The sequence below is a fragment of the Amphiura filiformis genome, chromosome 3, assembly GCF_039555335.1.
Source record: "Amphiura filiformis chromosome 3, Afil_fr2py, whole genome shotgun sequence".
Lineage (NCBI taxonomy): Eukaryota > Metazoa > Echinodermata > Ophiuroidea > Amphilepidida > Amphiuridae > Amphiura > Amphiura filiformis.
The window spans coordinates 83,908,326-83,926,378 of NC_092630.1; the positions used below are offsets into that span (position 1 = coordinate 83,908,326).

Sequence of the window (18,053 nt, forward strand, 5' to 3'; positions counted from 1 at the left end):
AAAACATCTTTGGGCAATGTATTATCCTTTACACCCAAATAATGTTGGAAATAATGATGGAAATTCATACTATCAAATCCATTTTTGGTGACATACCTTGTTATAGTTTCATGCTTTTACGCAGCACTTCATCAGACTGGTAACCTTGCGTCTTCTTCTTTCCTGAAGTTGCTGCCTGTGGCGGCGCTAGAAGCTGGTCGAAAATATTCGGTAAGATATAGTTCAGGGTCCTTGTCGTAAATTCACATTACTTACGAAGGATACCGTTCGTAAGTAAGTTTAGTTCGGAAGTTACGAACGATTTCGAGACTTAGGAAGCTTCGTAAAGTTAAGTAAAATGGACCCCTGGTCACTTTATTGTAATTTCACGTGACGCGTTTCAACAAATCACAGTGCGCGATTTTGAATACTGAGTTAGTAGAGGTAATATAATACATTATACTTTGCTTTCAGTTCCGTTCATATTAGTCTCTCCAAATGGAAAGTTTTATTTAAAGTGTAATTTAAGGCCTTTGGCCAATCACATACAATTATATTAAAATACAAACAACTACAGAGAAAGTACAAAAAGAACTGTTTAAAGACGATTAATTTTTCCAAATGTTATTTCTTACATTAATTGCATGGTGCAAATATTATTATATTTACATCAGGGTGTTTTTAATTTTCGATATCCAGTGTCGCAAAAAGAAAGAAAATGCATCATTTCATCTTCAACCTCACCACTGTCACAAACCTAACATAATCTTTAAGCCCTTCTCTCCTACCAGTTCCCGTCTCAACCGGGCTATTGCCCTTATCCATTTGGAGTAATCTTACATACAGTTCAACAATACAAATCAAAATATACTGCGCCCAGAGAGTATTCTTACGCTTGAAAAAAAATTATAATTTTAAAACTAAACCATATTTGGATACATTTTTTTTATAGACGCACTATCTAATCCTGCATATTATGACACCCCATTGAATCCAATGTGACCCCCAAAAGTAACATTGCAAGCATTTGATTGGACGAGGGTCCAGTTTTAAAAGTGACAAACTGGCCTATACAAGGCGAAAAGATTCCAACATGCGCAATAAAGAGACAACACAGTTTCTTCAGTCACGCTTATTTGACAGCAGTAAGTTGTTGTTGTTTTTCTCTCTGTACTTTTCACAACTTTTATTTCATTTTTCAGTTATTTTGTTTCAGTTTTCTTTAATTCCTTTTGTTTAAGTTCTTTTGATACCATCAATTATCTTGTGTGGCCACCAATTATTGTCCATAATGGCTTTACATTGTTGTCGCATGCTTCGATCAGACGTGTATAGGGCAGTTTGTCACTTTTAAAACTGGACCTTCGTCTAATCAAGGACCTTCGTCTTGTAACTTTACTTCTGGAGGTCACATTGAATTCAATGGGGTGTCATAATGCGGTTTAGTTTTAAAATTAGTATTTATTTTCCAAGTGTAAGGATACTTTCTGGGCGCAGTATAATTTGATCTATCTATAAACGATGAGCCTTGAATTAGATGAAATATCTGGTATCCAGTTCTGATCAGATATTTATTTTTTATCAAATATACCATTTCCTTATATATTAATAAATACCTCATCGATACCCATCTAATTGAGCTCCAGTGATTCTAAAAGGAGAGAAATGCCGAAATATATTACATTATATTTTGCTTCCAAATTCTACGCTTGGGAAGATAAAGTAGGTAATGGGGCTGCGCATCTAGCACAAGAACAAATAAACACAATGGGGAACGATTGCTACAAGAGGAAACTGAATATAACTAATAGAAACGAAAGAACAGCTTAACAACCCAAAGTGTTACAATTAAACAAGACAGCAAATAACACGAGTCCCGACCGGCACATATCAGAACTTGAAAAAAAGCAAGGGAATGTGCCGGCATGGGATTCGAACCCACTACTTTCCGATCTCTAGACGGATGCTCTATTCATTAGGCTATACCCGCTCCCACTAATAAACGGTGGTAAAAACTGGGTCTAATGTGAGCAGTTGAAGTATACAATACACACAAACAAATATTACGTAAGTACAAACGTACAGGAGATCAATACTGATGCTCAATCGTTTCCCCAGCATCACATTCCCTTGCTATTTTTCAGGTTGGGTTGTGTGCCGGTCGGGATCTGTGTTTATTTGTTGTCTTGTTTAATTGAAACACTTTGTGAATTTAGGCAAATCCAGGTCTGTGTGGGTTTTTTTTTTTTTTTATCATGAGTTTGATGGAGTTACCAATAAATCTACAAGCTTCTAAAATATACGTTCACTGTTGGAGATTAAAATCAACTCTAACATTGGCACAGGAAGTGACATAACTTCTCGGCAGTCATCAGCTGTGGATCATCTCAACAATAACCAGCTTTGAAAGAAGTCATTGGTTCACTGACAAAACTGTCAGCAAGAAAAAAAGTAAGTTTCTTCGATTGGTTTTGACAAATTAAAAACGTGTAATGTTCACAAAGCGTGCAGATACAGTACAGGTCAGGCCTACTGTGTTATTTGAGGGTTGAATGGACCAAAGTGCAACTTTCAAAATCTTTTCTTACATAATAGCTATTGTGGCCAAACACAACGACATTGTCAATTGGCCCGGTGTGTAACACAAGTTAGATTACAAGTCTCTTTGGTAATTTCTTTCATGTCACTCGATTGATTTTAAAATGTATACTAGTGGGAATCTAGAACTTGCGAACCCATTAATAACCCACCCGAGATAGTAACAGAAAAGGCCATTGTACATTGAAAGACCATGGTAAAAGTATTTACATTACGAATAATTAATTTAAAGATCATTGACGACACAGTATGACCTTGAAGTTGCGTACTAATGCAGTTTTCGTTGCTTCAGGTAATAGAGGAGGGTATGTAGTTTTACATTCTGTTGGGAGCCATGAGGGCACTCTTGACAAATTGAGTTATTGATGTCAAAAGTCACACAAGGGAATTACATTTTGAAATACGTTAATCAAGTTATAAAATATCCTCCTGGTCCTCTGGTCCCAAGGAATAAGATTGTCAATGGTTGTGTACCTCCACTATGCCTAAAAGGTTGTACCATACATAGAGATAACAATAATTGCCATTAGCTGTCCCGTTAGCTGTATGGCACTTTAGCTGTCCCGTTAGCTGTATGGCACTGTCCATGTATTACATGCACCTGAGCAAAAGAAAGCTCGTCCTATCATTGTCTGTACAAGTTACCTTCTTTTACCATATGAAAAATAATTGACCAAAGATAAAAGGAAATAAGATGTAAATGAAGTAAGCTTACACCCTTACCAAAATTAGGGCTAATGTAGGGCTGAATATAAGAATCCTCTCATTTTATAATTTAGTTGGTCCGTTATCATTAACATTAAAACCAGCTTGATTGTTGATAAAAATTTCACAATCACCCGTCAAGGCAATTAGCATGTCCAATACCCTGCGTAGTTGTTGGATGTCTTCTAATATCATCATGTCCAGATTTTCTGTTATGCCACCGTCTTCTGGTTCGATGTCATCAACTGATTTGTGAGGCAAAATGAGAAAGCCATGCCATTGATCACATACTTTCTGTGAAGTGAAATAATAAACACAATCTACGTGATCCAGGTAGGTATGTACATATCATATATGTTGTACATACAACAATTCAGCAGGTCAGTAAGTCTGGGGGATTCACACTGACAAAAAATAGGTTCCAGAAAGATTCTTAACATTTACTGTTTACAACTACTTGATGATTCACTCATACTGTGTTCATTTTTAAGGCAACCAAATATTTATCACATAATACTGTCACCCTGTTGATATATACTACTGAAAACAATATATCCTTCTGTTTGTGTTACCGTTCTAAACACATTCTTCCATGCATTTAATGAATGACAACTGCATGTTGCTCATAAATGCTCAGGGATAATTTCATTATATCTTAATAATTAGTTTCTCTTTCATTTCTTTAACGCGCGAATTGTATCTTATTGCCAATTATCTTAATTCAACTATTGTAAATAGGTCATTTGTCATCATACACAATATAATTCTTTTTAAGAAATGTAACAACATGATAATACTTGAAACATGATCGTGGTTGTCATTTCCACATTTAATCCACCTGTTCAAGTGTTTCATTTAAAATTATAATTACACATAGGGTTTCGAGGGAACGTTTGAGCTTTGGTCCGAACCCATGGCCTTGTGATGAACTCGGCCTTGATTTCAACAACATTAGTTTTTGTGTGTTCTTGGTAAGGGAAAATCAATTTTAACAATTACTAGGTGACAAAAATCTGTGCTCGGTTGAAAAATCTATGAAAAATCTGTAATCCAACACAAAATAAATGTCTACCTGTTTTTCAATAATGATAAATTCCTCTGTTATATTGCCATGGTAAATACCAGTTTCATGCAGTCTAGCGAGGGTATGTTTGAGATCCGTTTCTATGCATTCTACATCGGCCATGGTTAGTAACACGTTGTTCGTGACTGGTTTCAATTGAGACAAAATGAAGCGTCCATGTGAGGGCAGTGATGAAAGATCCGTAGTGTCTGATGATAACACTACATAGAGAAACAAGACGTGAAAGGATCTCAGGAAAGGAAGCAAAAATACCTGAATGGTACTTTACCCAATCAAAATAGAGAGTTTGTCATCTAAAGACACTTCAGTATGTTTTTTTCTCATAATATAAACCGCAGTAAACTATATACTTGATATATTTCCTTCAAGGTATGAACAAACCATGGTAGTCTCATCCCCCCTCCCCATATTGGTCTAGACCCCAATAATATTATGTACTATAATCTGGTTCATATGACATTAGTTTTTACTAATATCTTTTAGTAATCTAACAAAACACGTTTCAAAACGTAAAACAGGCGCCAAAGTTGAAAAATACTTTCCTCAATGTCTTTTTACCATTTTTCAAACTTGGTTCCATTGAGGTTATGTTAAAGGAGTACGCGTCTGTTTAATTAATCTTTAACAATTATAACCAAATTTATCAAATGATGGCAACGCACACTCATCTATATTTGCCCTCCCTAATAGGATAATATGTCATAAACTGCAAATTTATGTATTTATTATTTATTTATTAAAACTTCTTTTGCCTGGGTAACAAAACTCAGTGTAAACACTGTTTTTCAGTTTGGCCCAGGGGTCAAACTTAAAACATCAAAAAATAAACAATACATATTAAAATACATTATAAAAGTATATATCAGATAGCACAATTTAACAAAATTAGGAATACAATAAGAACTAGACCAGCTAGGCATAAAATTTGTATACACAACAATGATATATAAAACAGTGATATTGCACTATAGACATCATAAGATGAAATTTACTTGCAAGCATATTTAAAATAACCGACTGTAATAATCACTCATTTAAAAGTGCATTTCGTGATCCACAGCATCATCCCCTTACTTTTCTCAAAAAAAGTTGAGATTTTTATATCACTGGAAACCTTTGGCTACATAAATATACTTTTTGGATGTTATTACTACCGCCATGGACATAAGACGGACCCAGACTCTAAACAAAGAGGAGGGCATTTTCCGGGAGAGTGGATCATAAGACACTATCAGAAGTACGGAATATTGTAGTGAATAAAAGTCACTTGGTTTTGACAAGCACAAATTCCAAAATTTATATTTGATAAGATAAACAAACCTGATGAATCTATTCAATGCAAGTAAAGAATAAAATAGTTAAACAAGAAAATTATGAGATACTTACTGGGTGTACTTGTCTGCGTAGTGTTAGTAACTACTGCAGCTTTATATGTGTCCATGGAGTAGTTCTCACTTTTGCTGCTGTTCCTATGCTTACAATGTGGACAGGATTTGTTGCCACTATATGATAATTCTGAAATCTTGTCTTTCAGGTCCAGCGATGATATGGTGTATAAATATGGGTTGAGGGATGAATTAATTGGCAATACAAAAACAGCAATCCATGCATAAACTGTGGGTGGTATCACCGCTGCGCCAGTTAATGAAAGAATGCCCATAAGTACAATAGGCAGCCAGCAAAACATATCAGTCGCCACGATCAACATGGTTTTTGTTGCTAGTTTGATTTCTTTCCCTAGTCCTCGATTCGAATTGCGTACTTTAGCTGATGAACGCTTTGCTACAATATATATACAAATATAACATATTGAAATAATGACGAAACTAAGAAAGTTGAGAGCTAAGAACACAGCTACAGAGTATTCCCAACCTGGAGTTCTTTCTGGTGTCAAAGGTAATGCAAGACATACACTTGAACGACCGTAGAATCCTTCTCCAAAGTAACTCAGGAAAGGCATGGCTGGAATCAAACTAAGTAAAATAGATAGAATCCATCCAATGGCAATAATTATCCGAACTGATTTTGTTGTGATTTTCTTTTGGCTAAATGGAAACATAATACAAATAAAGCGATCCACGCTGATAACAGTTAAAGTATACACAGACGCTTCACTCGATAAAACTGAAAGGAAACCAGCAAAACCACATGTTACTCCGTTTTTCCATTGTTCGGCGTGATAAATGTAAACTTCACGAAAATAAACATCAGCACCTGCTATGATAATCATGTATATTCCCATAAGGCAGTCAGATATAGCAAGGTTTAAAATTAATGAAGCTTGAACTCTAAACCGTTCCTTTGTTTTAAGCCGCCAGATAATGACAAAGATGTTGCCAACGAAGGCACTCATGCCAAGGATCCACATGAAGGCACGAAGAACAGGGTTACGGATAAGATCGGAACACGAAGAAAATTGGTCTGGTTCCGGTTCACAGTGTTTGATATCGCCCACGACACAGCAAAACAGGTATTCATCGGTGCTCCTTTGGAGGCAATAAGCAAAATGGAACATTGTTATGGAATCTTTCTTAACGATACAGCACATTTTTCATGTTATATAATTATAAATGTCGAGCTCATCTAAACGGTATGACCATTTCATCGTATCATGGTATAGTACTATACTGTTTAGCTAGAAAATGCAAATGCAAATCATTATTTCATAGCCTTTTGCTACTTAAATTATACTCCGATAAACACAAATGGTGATGACGAAATTAACCAATTTATTTTACTTATGCGGTTGAATTCATATCTAATCTGAAGCACACCCATACTGTGCTCATTTACAATTGAGTAAGAGACTATTAGGTTATATTTTATAATATTTATTTATTAATTAGTTCTTATTTTGCCTGGGGAAACCCCATCAGTGCAAGCACTGTTTTTCAGGGGTGCCCTGGGGTCAAACAAAATCTTTTAAAAACACATACATTAAAATTAAATATGAAATACAGATAATAAGGTAGAATTGCACATGTATACAATATACTATGTAAAAAAATGAAAACGTCTAAACTCATAATTCATTGTGTTTACTCTTATTTACTTAATGCTACTTACAAAGACTTCAATGAATTCAAACCAGCAAACATTTTTTCATCGAATGTACTTATGTCATTCTCCCTCAAGTCTCTGAAAAAGAACATTGTTAACAAAAAAATAGTAACACGGCAATTTAGATAAAATGCTGAAAATGGCAATTTGTGAATTGTAATTTGCTTGTATATTTTAATGAAAAATATCAATAAAATAATCAGTTCAGTGAATGAACCCTCTAGTTTGAATACTTACAATATCTCTGTTGCATTCAATCCTTCAAACGTTCGAGATTCAATACTTGAAATTCTATTGTTACGGATGTCCCTGTAATGAAGAAAAATGTTAGGAAATACAATGACTCTATATGTTCACAATATAATTAAACCACTTTTGTATAAGCAAATTTATATATTTTACAGTACGTAGCATTTGGGAATCATGCCGTTTTGAAGTACATCCAAGTGATGATTTTCTTTGGGGTATAAAAGTAGAATCACCACTTCAAGTACATTTCAGGAATCAGGATTACAATAAAATACATTTCTTCAAAAGTTTAACATCGGTACAGTATGCTGTGATTTCAAGTGATTGGGGGTTCGCCAGGATTTCATGGATTCGTTCAAATCGCGCAGTCGGTGTAATAATTAACACTATAGGATCTCTAGTGTTCAAGCATTACACATGTACTGCAATTATTATAAGCAAGCCCATAACAAGCGGACCTATCCCCGCGCCGTTTTAGTACATGCACATTTCTAGCTGAAATATCATCTGTGTCAATAACCCAATATTGTTCCCAAAGACCACTTGCGACTTGTTTTCAAGTCATACAAATGATAAAGCAGACTTTGCTTTTATTTTGTTTGTGTCTTACTAAATATTCAGAGATTATATTTATAAATAACTTACAGGTATGTCAGGGCGGACATGCCGAGGAAAGTATGCTCCTTTAATTCTTCAATATGCAGATTACTGAGGTTTCTGTTGTGGAAAAGAAATGACTACTTGTTATGATCATCATCATCACCACCATAATGACGGCATGATGGTGATGACACATCACCATCGTCATCATCATCATTGGCACGATCACCATCAACCATATCACCATCACCATCAATCCTAACCACAGCGGATATATCAACTCAAATCAGTCAAATTGGTTATTGGTGTTCAGTTGCCTAAGCACATAAATCATAAAGAAAATGAAACATAATAATCTTACAACTTTGGTAGTAATGACAGATGCTTGAAGGTCCCCGGATCTAGTGAAACAATTGGGTTGCCATGAAGATTTCTGAAATTTAAAGAAAAATAAAAGCATTACATTACATGTACATGTTTTTTGTTGTTTATCAACCTGCTGAACTGTCAAATAAATGCCATATACTTATATCAAGGGGTTACAGAGCTACAGGCCTCTGGGCCTCAACTGTAATTCCTTCACTCATCGTTGTATTATGCATTTCCATAGTTTCTTAACTGCGTATTATTCTTTATATCTTTATAATGTATTACTCTTATGTATTATTCTTGTATCATGTAATGAGTGAAAGATAATAATAAATCTATCTATCTAAAAAATTTATCTATCAAAAACAAAATATTGTTTTGCGTGATAATATTATTATTCTTTGTCAGTAGTTTAAATAATAGTTAAAATAATTTCGATATTTATAATAGCGCCTTATCGCAGATCTCGTATATAGTGTTCAAAGCGCTGTAATATCACAATCAGATCGCATCAACTAGGCATTGTGCAGCCAGACTGGGGCAAACCTATCCGCACAAAGATTGTAACATCCACCAAATTATCTGTGCAGCTCCCCAAATTCCATTGGGTGAAGGACGTTTTGATACCCAAACACTGATTAATCAGCGATTTTTTTTAGTTTAAATTCATATTATATGATACTCACAACTGGCGCAATCTATCTAATCCCCTGAAAGTATCACTTCTGAGAACTTCAATTTCGTTATAGGAAAGATCTCTGAAATAAGAAACAATATGTCATCGCTTAATATTATTCTTCATAGGACAGCATAATTATTATAAGCTTTGCAGCTTGGCTTGACTTTGTTTGAGCCTGGTCCAATCAGGACCCAAGCATGTTTCTGCCGGACCGACTGGTTAAACAAGTAAAAGTTCGGTTTATGAATAGCCTTATTTAGCATTTAGGTAACTTAAATATTGACCGAGTTTTCTGATATGGTTAAGTCGATATCCGTTGTGGTTAAGATTAAAGGTAATTCGCTAATTATAAAGACTGTTTTAACATTAAAATAAAAGTAATGCTTTTATGCAACTTCGTTGAGTATTTCGTCAGATTGTTAAGATTTATTTATTTAATATTCATCTTACAATAAGATATGATCAAATAACGGATACAAATAAGTAAAAGTAAACAATGGTTAAACTACAACAAAATGATTAATTATCATTTATAATACGTTTATCAAAAGATGAGTTTACAAACTGAATAACCTGATGAATAGTATCATAGTCCTGTACACTCATAATAAGTATAAAGATATCTCTATCAAAGTCATAGATGCTTCTAAATTTATCACGCAATCTTATCCGCAAGTCATTGTAAAAAGAACACTTCATAACAAAGTGAAACTCATCTTCAACATTTATCAAATCGTTATTTCATCAGGCTTGTTTCTACTCTTGGTTCATTTTTCACCATCAACAGCTGCTTATTTAATAATATCTTACAATTTCTGCAGGTTGAGTAGGTTGTCAAACATCCCCGGCGTAAGGCTCGAAATACCATTGTTAGCTATATCTCTTTAAAACAAAGAAGAAACAAAGAATCAATCAACTACGGTGTCTTTAAAAATATCTTAAATGAGTAAAGGACTGTGCAATAATTATGAGCCCTGGAAGGAGGGTAAGATTGGGGGGAGCCGTTTGGAAATTTTACCCCCCCCCGGCTCATAATTATTGCACAGCCCTAATATTCCACTTGCATTATGGAACATATCTAACCACGCAAAGTGTATCTATCTGTCCATGCGACAAATCGGGTTTTCTTTTTGTTGTCTTATCAGACTTTGCACAGCAAAAACAAACTAGTACGCTCAAATGGCACAGTCTTATTTACTATCATAATGCAAAAATGTCAAAAGTTTTAAAATCCACTGTTAATAACTACATTACACATTAACAATTAGTTAAATTTGATTTATTTCTAGCACGATGACCTATTTATAATATTTTTAGCAAAAAGAAATTCATATTATATACCTAAATCATTATAATACACAATCTACTCACAATGTAAGTATCAATGGAAACGCTTGAAGATCTATATGTAACACCATTTCTATCGTCGTCATATTATTCACATTTCGTCGATATCTGGTTTTAGAAATTCCGTTAATAGAACTGAAATCAAAGATGAAGAAAATTTATATGAATCCCAACCCCTATGATTGGTTATGTTTACATTTACGTATGAATTAACGTTTTGGTTACCTATTATCTTCAATTGGTTATATAATATGAATGATATATCCTTGCATGACTTTCTTGAAAAATATTAAGGCATAAAGTAATCTTTTAAAAGTGCAGCAAAGCTAATACGGTATACATGTAATCCAAAAAAAGAAGTTCCAATAAATTTCCTATAAATTATCATTATTTAATGGCACCTTACAGCATTCTGATTTTGGCGGGAATCTTTGCTGCTGCAGTTGGATTCCACCCCTCGCCTTTGCAATTAAATGTCAACCCTGTGCAGTTGCAAGATGATGGACATTGAATTTCTGCAAGAACAATAATGAATATAGAGACAATTATGTTACCATAGGTTTGACAATATCCTCAACATCCAAACCTATCATCGATCATCCGTATCATTTAAGTTTACTTTCCTAAATCAGTTGCTTTTCCTATATAGACTATCATGATCCATTTCAAATGTGCTTTCGCCTAATTCCATACCCACTGTTTACTTTGAAGTATTTACTTCAAATACACTGTTTGAAAATTTATAATAAACTCGTTCCCTACAAGACTACTTACTACAGAAAAACTCATCATCTCCATGAGGGCAGTCTTTGGCACCATCACACAGCTGGTTTGTGGTAATGCAATAACTGGCTCCATGACATCGATATGCACTATCACAGCTGAAATTACCTAAAAAAGAAAAATCCCCAACAGAATAATCGCAAGAGTTATGATATTATATTCCCCAGATGTGCATATTGAATGATTTTGGTATATGACACCTTTTTCAGAAAGACATCACCAAAAGTAAACACCTCATTTTGTGTAACAACAATAACAAGACCAATTATGTTCTGTATATCTAGATAGCCCATTTGTATCAATAACCTCAATATCGTTGCCATGGCAATTCTTTGAATGAAAAAGATGAAACAATTAACTCAACCCATTGGATATTTAAAACACTGCTTTGTATGCGCACAATATATGTATTTCATAATCCATGATCTTCGTGAAGGTCTGTTAGATTGCATTTCGGCTTTTGCTTACATTGTATCTTGTTTGCTGCCTACCAGTTTCAAGAACCATATCTACTAGCAGTTTGGAATAGCCAGATATAGTAGTCGGAGACATATCTAACAACAACGCAACATCCTTCAAGAGCAAAGTGCATAAGTATCTTATTTCTTGTGTCTTGATGTTTCACTGTACCCATACACTCTTGTTGTCCCTAAGCTGCTGTGAACCACTCATTGGCCCTTGTGGTTGTCTTTTATAGTGCCTAGGTGCTTATAGGTTCTTGCAAAAATATCTTCCGTATTCACATTTAAGGGTTTGAGATATATTTAATATGAAACGCTCTATTGCCTTTCATATCGGGAATTAAGGCTGTAAGCGTGTACAACTGCTTACCACATCCATATTCATCCTGTGCATCAGGACAATCATTGACACCATCACATCGTCTACGTAGTGGTATACAATACGATCCAGGACATTTAAACGTAAAGGCTCCACAAGAAAAATGTTCTGAAATAAATGAATGAGGCAAAACGCGCAACAGGTTTAAAAAACATTCATATCGTTTTCAGTACTGCGCCCTCTTACATTATTCCTACATACACTCACTGTTTGCTACTAGGAATATAGGACTATATAATAATATACTACAAAATACTACTAGGTAACTATAAAACTCTTTTTTTTTTATGTGGGTTTGCGTTTTTAAAATATATTATTATATGGCTAGATTGGGGGTGTTAATACGGGACTTGTAGTGTGATTACTTTTTTATGAGCACTTGGTTATGAGTACAAGTACTTTGCCATAAGTACGAGTACAATAACGGCACAAATTACGAGTACTGTTACTATAATATGAATATGACTACTAATAAATATGTTTTTTTGCTTTCTGTTAGCTTCTATCTCACCGCAATATCTTAAATGAGTGACATCCCGACAACCACGTTGAAGTCCAAACTCGTCAAAATCGTATAAACACAGATATTTACTGTCAGCACATGCGCCGTTGTTGCACTGGATCTCATCGTCATTACAGGTGAAACCAGGCTGATTATATGCTGTATTAACCATAAAAAAAAACATTTACATGATTTTGGAATCATACGAAAAATGCATCCACACTTTCTTACTTACTTAACCATGATAATTGCATTTCAGGAGAATTATTTCACAACCTCTATGGCAGTGAGATTGGATTATGAAAGAATTGTTGGGTTTACATCGTTCATGGTATTCCTGATGTGAAACCAAAGTTGTGTTTGCTTTCTTTTGACACTTAAGATCATTTCTCAAATTTCATCTGCAATGTCGGTTAATAGTACACGTTTTGCAACTTTGGATCTACCAGAAATTGCCAGAATTTACAGTTTAAAAATGTTACGTTTAAATTCAATTGCAGATTAGATAATCCCGTGGGTCCCGTGTTGCAAATTGATTTCTTTAATAGTAGGCTATTGCCCTACACTCACCGGAATCTTATGGGGCCTGTATTACATTTCTTAACATTTCAGGGCCACTAACTGCTTACGACGTTCTCTAATATAATATGAATTCAATATAATACGTAAAGTCCATCTTAATGTTCAAATAATGGTAAAACAACGCATAAAAAGAAGATTAATTCAAATACATACGGCATGAGAGAGGTTCATCCTCCCAGCTATTTCCAGGACAATCTTTAGTAGCATCACATACAGCATTTGGTGGCAGACATCTACCATTATGACATTGGAATCCTCCACGACAATGATCTGGAAATCACATCAGTAAGCTGGTTAATACGTGTACAAAAATATAAATTCTAAATTATATGAAAGTGGGGATGTTAAAGATGGCACTTCAAACTCGATAAATCATGCGCAAAGTTCTTCAAATACCATATGGTTTATACAATGTATAAGAAAATTATTCTTTTGAACATACATTTTGACAGTGACTTTGCTTGAAATTAGATACAGATATGTTTCAAGCAGTATCATTTAGCCTAAAAACATGGTTGAATTGGTTATTCCTTAACATTTGAGAAAAATCTTTTTTGTTCTTAGACGTGTTATCTTATTGGTTCTTAAACGTGTTATATGATGCGATATAACACGGTTCAGCGGGTGCGATATTTGAACAAATCTGAGGCTCGTGGCAACAACGGGACTGATCAATTTTAAGCCCTAGTAAAATGTAGGAATTATTTTGATTGAAATTTGGAAATATTTTTTGAAGTTTTTAAGAATGAGAATAAAGGTATTGTGTTTAGCCGGTGTCGTACATCTATCGTCTCATAAACACGGGAGACATAAGTATTTTTGGCGTAAATCAACTCGGTTGCACCTCGTTGCTCTATCTAAAATACTGATGGCTCCCGTGTTATATGAGACGAAAAATGCACTACGGCGGCTAAAAACAACACGTTTATCCTCTAATTATAACGTACCACATAGTGTTTCATCGGACGTATCAGCACAATCTGTGATGAGATCACATCGTTTGTCTAAGCTTACACACTGACCGTTGTCACAGGTAAACTCGTCGTCACTACATGCAGGATACTCTGTGCAACAACAAATTTTATAATTTTAACTTTATTTACAATACAAAACATGTCACACGGGAAGGTCTTGAATAAATGACCTCACCAGTCAACACTGACAATAACACACTACTGTCTGTTCAATTGGCTTAGATTCTTGAATTTTTAAGATATTTGAAAAAATAAAAACTTGTGGCCAAAGTCATCAAAGAAAAGTGTTAGCACAGCCTTAGACCTAACGTGATTTATACTTTTCAAATTCCCAAGTTCAATTTAAAACCCCATTTCTTTTCAATTTTGTCTCATTTTAGGCAGTTACTTTGGTCCACCGAAAGGGTTCGCGACCTTTTTACAAATCGAATGGGACGGTCCATTCTCAACTTAGGGCAAAACAATCTGTCCACCAATCTGTCCTGCCATTTCAATTGTTATACCGTTACGGTTATTGGATAGGTTCTATAGGTGATGATGGTCCATCGGTTTTTGTTACACGAAATTATATGGCGCGAGTACGTTTTATGCATAACATTATTCTGAGCATTATTTTTTCCTAAACAAGGACATTATAATTATGGATTTCATTCTCATTTCAACTGGTTTACAATGTAAATAGAGTTTTGTTTAATACCACCATTCCTTCCCAAGAATATCAGCATTCGCTTGACATTTTCAGATACAGTAACTTTACAAGAAATGTTTTCTGTAACCTAATTGTTTTAAATAATATTTTCTTGTATAAAAGTTCTTTTGTTTCACAGTTTGTATTCAACAAACAAAACGAAATAACAAATTAATTGAAAATAAATGTGTAGTTTTATAATAGGCCTACACCTTCTCAGACCCATTCTCAGACCCATTCGCACAATAAAGAAAGAAAGAAATAAATAAATAAATAAATAAATAAATAAATAAATAAATAAATAAATAAATAAATAAATAAATAAATAAATAAATAAATAAATACACAAGGAATGTATTTATATAAGCTGGCCTATTTTAGAAAACCTTAGTTCCCATAAATAATAACGTAATGTTTCGACAGTAGGGTTTCAACACAAATTAGGCATACTGGCAAATATTTTGCTGGACAATACTTCCTGATGCGGATGGTCGAATAAATACCATCTCTGCGCATTGTATCTGAATTGTGACATTCGTCCCCATTGCTCTAAATGGATTGATTCCAAAAAGTTTATGGTACCCGACGTTCTACGGCTGTTTATAAAAATATCGCGGAAAAGACCAAAATTGAAAAGAAATGGGGTTTTAAATTGAACTTTAGAATTTGAAAAGTATAAATCACGTTAGGTCTAAGGCTGTGCTAACACTTTTCTTTGATGACTTTGACCACAATTTTTTATTTTTTCAAATATCTTAAAAATTCAAGAATCTAAGCTAATTGAACAGACAGTAATACAGATTGATATCCAAGAATTGCAACATTAACAAACTCTAACCCGATTGCTTTAGTATATAGCAAGACGATTACTTTTTCTAAACCATGTATTCTAAGCCTTCATTGATGCCCGACAGTCGACGGGATAAGTAAATCATGTATTATAAGATTAACTTACCACATTGGCTCTCATCGGAGGCTGTGGCACAATGAGGGATAAAATCACAATAAAATGATGCAGATATACAACTTCCTCCCTTGCATTCAAAACTGTTCCTCCCACATTCGTCTGAAGAATCAATGAAGAGAAGCATTTTGTCAAATATAAAGGTGGCATTTTTAGATTTTAAAAACCTATTGATGATAAACAATATATAACGGACTTGTTAAGGAAACTAATTTAGCCAAAGAAGCCAGTTTGTCGTATTTCTCAGTCTTAACCAAGCTAGATTTATCGAACCCTGAAATGCATTTTGCATTAAAAAAACATAATTTTGGTCATACATCCTTTATCTTGGTGGACAAGAATCAAGTTTGAGACAGGAATATTTTCATTCCTGTCAGTGTACATGTTAATGACAGAACTAACTTACTTTGAGGGCAGTTGTGTTCATCTTTGCCGTCCCTACAATCCCGTTGACCATCACACATAAATATAGGTTGTATACATTCACCAGAACCACATGTGAACATTCCATGTGGACACTGCAGGAAATATGCTGAATAAACAAAATCAAGGATTTATGTATAAATGAAAAGGCGCAAATACACCCCACGCACCCCTAACACGCACACCCCACATATGGTTTAGTGAACGGCAGCAATATGACAATAACAACAAAAAGTCAACATATACATTATGCTGGCATAACATTTAATGATTGAAGCATAAAGAAACTGAAATTATGCAAACTCGCGTTGGTAGTTGCGAGATCCAATGCTTGCTGCATGCGGAGTATTTTCCACCTACAGGATAATAACACGTCTTTGCGAATGGGGCATTCTATAAGCCAGTAGTATGTTATTTGTGAATGGGACACAACATGCATAGGGCATTCACAAAGGACAAACTATGAATTGTATGTACATGTGCACGTCAAACAAAGAACATTAACTCAGCAGCCAGGAGAGATCTTGAAACTACTAACTCACGACTTTACGCCCACTTTGTGGGAGCAGTTAACAGTAATTATCGAAAGCATAATGTTCGTTGTCATTTAATTTTTTAGGCTCTTTTCCCAATTGGATCTCGGCATATCACAGGAATAACATACCAGTGGGTTGATCGAAGCAGATTGTGGCCGGAACCCTAATATCCTCTTTGCAAATTTCATCTTGGGACGTCCAATTCCCACCAGAGTATTCCAAAAAGTGACAAATCAGCTCATTTTCTGTAAATCCTGAGCTACCATCAGCGTTCTCAATTCCCAGCAACACTCTATATCCCTCATCTGCCGGGATCTTCCATAAAAATTCCACGAAGTATTTAATGTTCATCAACATGGTGTTTGTCAGATCCAGATTGCCGGTGCCCTGTTGTTGACATGTTGTTGACATTCCTGATTGATCGCTTAGTCTAGAATTATTGGCGGAGTAGTGGTGATAATGAAGGGTAAGACACCAACCGCCAGCCATTAAAGAGCCATCTTTGCAACCTACAATATTATGACACAGTATAGGTAAGATTGAAATTTAAAAGAAAAAGGTTTAGTATGGTGTACCTGCTACTGCCATCTTCGTATTCTATACGCACCTCGTTCTTTCATGGATCCAAGTTCGGTTGTTGGTATATATTGTTTGCCATCTGTATAATGAACAAAGTATGAAGGATTAGGGTATGCATTCACATTTTATAACGTAAGTTTTGGTCTTATTAGTGTGATGTGTACCCTTACAAGCATACAATAGGGGGAACCCGTAATTAGGCAAGAGAGACAAATTCCCTATATTCTGTACAAGAAAATAATCGGTCAGATTTATATTTATATATTGGGGGAAATCCCCAGATATAAGTATGTGTTGCAATTTAAAATGGCAATGTCTATTATTAGAGACAGGGAATTCCCAGATGTAGGGTTTGGTATAAAAGCTAGAAGCATGATATTTTCGTGGAAGATTTATGGACGTGTTGTATTGGGTTAATGGGATTGCAACCGTGCCCACAAAGAATAGTAGGCTACTTGCAAACCAGACATAGTTTTGCGTAGCCAATGTGCTACTAATCCAGCTAGAATGAA

At 34.8% G+C, this 18,053-nt stretch overlaps 1 protein-coding gene across 1 annotated transcript in view; it reads right to left on the reverse strand.

Moving 5' to 3' along the window:
• Window positions 1-3,051: 3,051 nt before the first annotated feature.
• The window catches only part of LOC140147554 (uncharacterized), a 46,767-nt gene continuing 31,765 nt past the window's right edge, over window positions 3,052-18,053 (reverse strand). Inside the window, exons 27-46 of the mRNA XM_072169335.1 lie at window positions 17,570-17,620; window positions 17,091-17,471; window positions 16,410-16,535; window positions 15,995-16,105; window positions 14,325-14,441; window positions 13,531-13,647; window positions 12,805-12,954; window positions 12,285-12,401; window positions 11,445-11,561; window positions 11,077-11,185; window positions 10,695-10,805; window positions 10,134-10,205; window positions 9,331-9,402; window positions 8,637-8,708; window positions 8,321-8,392; window positions 7,664-7,735; window positions 7,433-7,504; window positions 5,753-6,852; window positions 4,355-4,566; window positions 3,052-3,576 (exon numbers count right to left, since the gene is read on the reverse strand). Coding sequence (XP_072025436.1) covers window positions 3,346-3,576; window positions 4,355-4,566; window positions 5,753-6,852; window positions 7,433-7,504; window positions 7,664-7,735; window positions 8,321-8,392; window positions 8,637-8,708; window positions 9,331-9,402; window positions 10,134-10,205; window positions 10,695-10,805; window positions 11,077-11,185; window positions 11,445-11,561; window positions 12,285-12,401; window positions 12,805-12,954; window positions 13,531-13,647; window positions 14,325-14,441; window positions 15,995-16,105; window positions 16,410-16,535; window positions 17,091-17,471; window positions 17,570-17,620 — 3,482 coding nt within the window. The 3' untranslated portion in view covers window positions 3,052-3,345. The remainder of the gene's footprint in view (window positions 3,577-4,354; window positions 4,567-5,752; window positions 6,853-7,432; window positions 7,505-7,663; window positions 7,736-8,320; window positions 8,393-8,636; window positions 8,709-9,330; window positions 9,403-10,133; window positions 10,206-10,694; window positions 10,806-11,076; window positions 11,186-11,444; window positions 11,562-12,284; window positions 12,402-12,804; window positions 12,955-13,530; window positions 13,648-14,324; window positions 14,442-15,994; window positions 16,106-16,409; window positions 16,536-17,090; window positions 17,472-17,569; window positions 17,621-18,053) is intronic.